The sequence below is a fragment of the Arachis ipaensis genome, chromosome B05 (genome assembly GCF_000816755.2).
Source record: "Arachis ipaensis cultivar K30076 chromosome B05, Araip1.1, whole genome shotgun sequence".
Lineage (NCBI taxonomy): Eukaryota > Viridiplantae > Streptophyta > Magnoliopsida > Fabales > Fabaceae > Arachis > Arachis ipaensis.
In genome coordinates this window covers 18,830,917-18,836,591 of record NC_029789.2, presented here as the reverse complement: position 1 = coordinate 18,836,591, position 5,675 = coordinate 18,830,917, and the positions used below count along the sequence as shown (strand labels likewise).

Below are 5,675 nucleotides of genomic sequence, written 5' to 3'. Positions count from 1 at the left end.
TTTGCCTTTGACGATAGGGATGATAGCCGAAGCCCCCCACACTCACTCGTCAAAACGTGTCATGCTAGGGAGAGGACCCTTATCCCTTATAAGGCATGTTTCGTTCCTCTCCCCAACCGATGTGAGACCTTACAAAATTATGTAACTCTAAAAAAAAAAGTTATCAATGGTTTATGGTTTAAATTCTAATATTGCATATCTTATTTAAAAAATAAATTTCATTTTATGTTAATAAAATTAATAAAATCAAATTCATTTTCTATTTCTATTCTCACATATATTCATATTTATTATATAAATTAACATTCAATTCAAACTTTTTTTTATTTTTATCTTCTATCACATGTTCTTATGCCTTTTACTCTTTTTTTTCTATCATTACTATTATTTTGCACAATTATTTAAAAAATTTTATTGATGATCACAATTCTTTATTTTAGTTTGCTACACATTTATTCACTATATGCTAGGCGATAAACTTCTAAAACATTATAACGTATAAAATTCTTATAATGTTTTTAAGTTCTCTTTTGCTATTTAAGATTTAATTGTGTTTATCATTTATATATTGTTTTTGTCATTTATATATTACTTTTATTTTTAATAATTTGTATTTTTTTAATATTATTTAGTTATAATAATAATGTTAAAAAAGCAAGATGTCATGATTTATGGATGTTATTTTCAATATATAAAACATTATACTCATATTTGCATTGCATCTTAAAATTTCATTCTTACACTATAATATTTGAGTTTGTTAAATATATATATTACGTGATAAATTTTTTTAAACACTAAAATGTATAATGTCTTTATAATTTAATTTAGATTTAATATTAAAATTTAAAAAATTTTATTAAATAATTTTTTATGTATAAAATTAATTAATTTTAGTTATGCACATGGCGCGAGTTTAACCCTAGTTAGCTGAAGGCGAGGTAAACTAAAAAGATGAAAGGAAAGAAAAGAAAATCCAAAACTGAGAATGAAAAAGGAGGAACCTAGACGATCTATTGCTAATTGTTATCATACAGTTGACAGTTGTGGTGGATGCATCCTGTATGATGGCCTCGTCCTAGCTTATGATTATTTGACCAAATCAAGTAATTAAATAAGAGGAATGCTAGCGCTAGTAATTTTGGTATTTTGTAACCATCAATTGATTATTAATAGTGTTTTTAATGGTGTGAAATTACATTTAATGATGGGAGATCACTCACTTTTCCATTAAATAATAGTAGTTTCTTTTTATTTTTGTTTCTTACTCATATTATTTAATAATTTATTTTGTTCCCTTAAATCTTGTATGATTTGACTTTATAAGATAAATGAATGGAGACTACTATAACAAGCTATAATGAAGGCAATATTTATTTATAAGGAGTGTTAGGACGCGAGCAACTTCTGTGAGTAGTCATTAATAATATTTTTTATAGTGTGAGATTTTATCTAATGATATAAAATTACTCACTTTTAATTTGTTACTGGCCAAAATTTAATAAAGTTATTAAACTCCTTTATTTATTGTGGGTGCTGGGGCTTCAAACGCAATGGTAGACGTCATCATCCGCACACCACACTTGAAAGTAGTTCAAACTTTGATATCTGATTCTCTTTTATTCTTCGTTGCATCCTCCTTCTATAAATAGTAATACCCCTTTATTAATTTTCATTTGACTCACTCAATAATACTTAACAGTTAACACAATCTGATCTGATTCCCACAAATGGTTGCCATGGAGAATCCTCTTGTTAGCCCTTATAAGATGGGCAAGTTCAATTTATCCCACAGGGTGGTGTTGGCACCACTCACCAGACAAAGATCCTACAACCATGTTCCTCAGTCCCATGCTGCCTTGTACTACTCTCAGAGAGCTTCCAAGGGAGGCCTTCTCATATCTGAAGCTACTGTCATCTCTCTCTCTTCTCAATGGTACACACCCTTCCACAACTTGTTCCTATAAATAAACTTTTCTTTTCATATCATATCTTACAAGCTAGTTGCTATGCAGGTATCCCAACATACCGGCAATATGGACTAAGGAGCAGGTCCAAGCATGGAAGCCTATTGTAGATGCTGTCCATGCCAAAGGTGGCATCTTCTTTTGTCAGATTGGCCACGTTGGAAGGGTTTATGATCCAGGTATATATTCTTATTCTCCACCTTACCAATTAAACTTTATTACCATATGCATGTGCCTATTTTTCATGTATGTTGTTTTCAACAGAGTATCATCCAGACGGGCAAGAGTTAATATCCTCCACGGACAAGCCACTCACACAGTTCACACCACCTAGGAGGCTAAGAACAGAAGAAATTTCACATGTTATCAATGACTTTCGACTTGCTGCTAGGAATGCTATAGAAGCTGGTAATTAAGCTTATTCAAAATATTACAAATTTGCAATCCACTAAGAATTTATAAAGCATGAACTTATCTATCGAATGTAGGTTTTGATGGGGTTGAGATCCATGGCGCTCACGGCTTTTTACTGGAGCAATTTATGAAAGACAAGGTGAATGATCGAACGGATGAGTACGGTGGATCGCTTGAGAATCGTTGTCGTTTCACTTTGGAAGTTGTTGAAGCTATTGTGAATGAGATAGGAGCAGAAAGAGTTGGAATTAGACTATCACCTTATGCAGATTATGCAGAATCTGGAGACTCCAATCCAGAAGCATTGGGGCTTTATTTGGTTAATGCCCTCAACAAATATGGTATTCTCTACTGTCACATGGTTGAACCAAGAATGAAAACTGTAGGAGAAAAAGTTGAAAGCCCTCACAGCCTTGTGCAGATGAGAAAAGCCTTCAATGGCACTTTTATTGTTGCTGGAGGATATGACAGAGAAGATGGGATCAAAGCTATAAGAGAAAACAGGACAGATCTTGTTGCATATGGTCGTTTGTTCTTGGCTAATCCAGATTTGCCAAAGAGATTTGCACTTGATCATGCTCCTCTCAACAAATACAATCGCCAAACATTCTACACTTCTGATCCTGTTATTGGTTATACTGATTATCCATTTCTTGAATGAACTCATGTTTCATAATTTTTGTTTAGTAGTTCGATAAGGACGATGATGCTACATAATTTTTTGGGTCATTGCTTAGAATCAAGTTTATATATAGTGCACAAGGTTCAAGATTTAGCACATAGCATGTAACTACTATGTATTTGTAATTTGTTTGCAATAATCTTAATATGGCCCAACAATTACGCAAGAATATCGTGCAATTCAACAATAAAACAAGGCTTGCATTATGCACTACTAATACAATTGTGGGGAAAGAAAATCAAAGCTTTTAAACTAAGTGAGAGACTTTTCAAATTACATTGACTAAATAAAGAAAAAGATGGTTCCAGTATAAAGAGGTGGACTTTTTTATTTAGACAAAAAGACAAAAACCAAGGCCGCTAAGCATCCAGGAAATTCCTCAAGTTATCAACGACTTCAGACTTGCTGCTAGAAATGCTATTCGAGCTGGTAACTTAATTAATTGCATGGAAACATCTTCATGTGTGAAATTTTAATTTTGTGAATATATATCCAAATAAATCTTTAAAAAATTTTGCATAATGTTTTTGTCTCTAAATTTTTTTATTATATTGAGGTTATTGAACTTTAAAAAATAAGATATAAATTAACTGTTATTTTTATTTAGACAAATAAATCCTATTCGGATATACTCTTTTTAGGTTTTGATGGAGTGGAGATCCATGGGGATCACGGCTACCTACTTGAGCGCAGTTTATGAAAGACAAAGTGAATGACCGAACAGATGAATACGGTGGATCCCTTGACAACCGTTGTCGATTTCCATTAGAAGTTGTTGAGGCAGTTGTGAATGAGATAGGAGCTGAAAGAGTTGGAATCAGACTATCACCTTATGCAGAGTATCTAGATTGTGGAGACTCCAACCCTGAAGCATTGGGGCTTTACATGGTTAATGCACTCAACAAATATGGTATTCTCTACTGTCACATGGTTGAACCGAGAATGATAACCGTTGGAGAAAAAGGTGAATGCCCTCACAGTTTGGTTCCAATGAGAAAGGCCTTCAATGGCACTTTTATAGTTGCTGGAGGGTACGATAGAGAAGATGGGAACAAAGCCATAGGTGAGGACAGGGCAGATCTTGTTGCTTATGGTCGTTGGTTCTTGTCTAATCCGGATTTGCCAAAGAGATTCGCACTTAATGCACCTCTCAACGAGTATAATCGCCAAACGTTCTATACATCTGATCCTGTTATTGGTTATACTGACTATCCATTTCTTGATGATGCTGCTGCTTCCCCTATGTAATGCAAAGTCGATTATTCTCACTAGATTCAAAATATTGTGTAACAAACTTGGTTTTCTAATGCCATATGAGCATTGTGTTAAGTGTTAACATTAATAGATTATATTATACTTCCTGTGTAAAAATAGTGTAATTATATTTCACCTGCTTTAAGCCCCAACGCAAAAAAATTCGGTTGAAGTAAATCTGCTTTGCTGATTTTTCGATATAGCTTGCTAGACTAGAAAGAACTAATAATAATTCCTTTCCAAAAAAAAAAAATTAATAATTCATCTCTGATTTTGTTTGTCTTCTTATAAAAGTTTGGAAAACTACAATGTCTGGCCAACAAATCACTGAAAGTGGGTGGGTAAGTCCCGTAAGGGACTGGTCAACTCAAACCTCTCTCGAATCTCATTGCAATTATAGAATTAATATTACACTATTCAATAAAATAAAAAATGAAGATATAAGCGAGAGAAAGAGTTAAAGTAATATTTATTGTGAAAAAGATAGTAAAATCATGATTTGGATACGTGAGAAGAAGACTCACAGAATATTCAATCAGAAAAGTGGATGAAATGAAAAATAGACATGAAGTGAAAGGCACAGGAAGACTTAAGAAAATCATTTATAAGATGGTTAAATAAAATCTATATGTAAACAGTTTCTTTGTAGATATAATATATAATAGAATTTATTGGATTGTTTGATTCATGTAGTTGATCATATCTAGTGGCCTGAGACGAGACTTTGTTATTATTATTGTTGACCTAAAATAATAAGTATTATCCACGTATTGGCGAACCCATTTGAGAATTAGGAGAGACATGATCTTTGGTGGTATATCTAGGGGTGACAATGGGTAGAGCGGGTTTTGAATCCATCTCTAACTCTATTCGCGGGATAAAATTTTTATATAAACTCAACATTATTTTACCTGCAAGTTGAGAATATCTCAATCCTAATTCTACATGTTTTTAACCCGTGGATACCCAACTCTACCCATAGGTTATAAAAAATATGCAACATTATTATATAACTTGATGATAATTTAAATAGAAAATTTTACTCCCCTCTCCTCTATTTATAAAATGTACACTCCCCTCCCACCTCCCTTATAACTTTTAAAAAATCTTCTCTTTAATCCATTTAAAATTTTGTGTTAACTAACATTAATTTTGCCCTTTTTTAAGAAAAAATAAATTATGTTTTACAAAAATACTCTTTAACAAAAATTTTATTTTTTGTGATTAAATTTTTTTTACCAAAATACCGTTTAACAAATTATTTTTTATTGATTAATTTTTTTAATATTTTTTTTAAAATTTTTAATGATTAATTTTTTTTAAGATACCCTTCAATAATATTTTAATTATTAAGGAAC

The 5,675-nt window shown here is 32.0% G+C and overlaps 1 protein-coding gene and 1 pseudogene across 1 annotated transcript; both read left to right on the top strand.

The window, feature by feature from the left end:
- Positions 1,660-3,232, top strand: LOC107643225 (12-oxophytodienoate reductase 2). The gene is made up of 4 exons (XM_016346816.2): positions 1,660-1,936; positions 2,016-2,146; positions 2,232-2,375; positions 2,456-3,232. The coding sequence occupies exons 1-4, from the start codon at positions 1,731-1,733 to the stop codon at positions 3,040-3,042; spliced, it is 1,068 nt and encodes a 355-aa protein (XP_016202302.1). The 5' UTR covers positions 1,660-1,730; the 3' UTR covers positions 3,043-3,232.
- Positions 3,210-4,396, top strand: LOC107640301 (annotated as a pseudogene).

Coding starts and splice junctions, on each gene's coding strand:
- LOC107643225 (XM_016346816.2), top strand. CDS start 1,731: ATGGTTGCCATGGAGAATCCTCTTGTTAGCCCTTATAAGATGGGCAAG. Junction 1,937..2,015: donor ATCTCTCTCTCTTCTCAATG/GTACACACCCTT, acceptor GTTGCTATGCAG/GTATCCCAACATACCGGCAA. Junction 2,376..2,455: donor TAGGAATGCTATAGAAGCTG/GTAATTAAGCTT, acceptor TATCGAATGTAG/GTTTTGATGGGGTTGAGATC.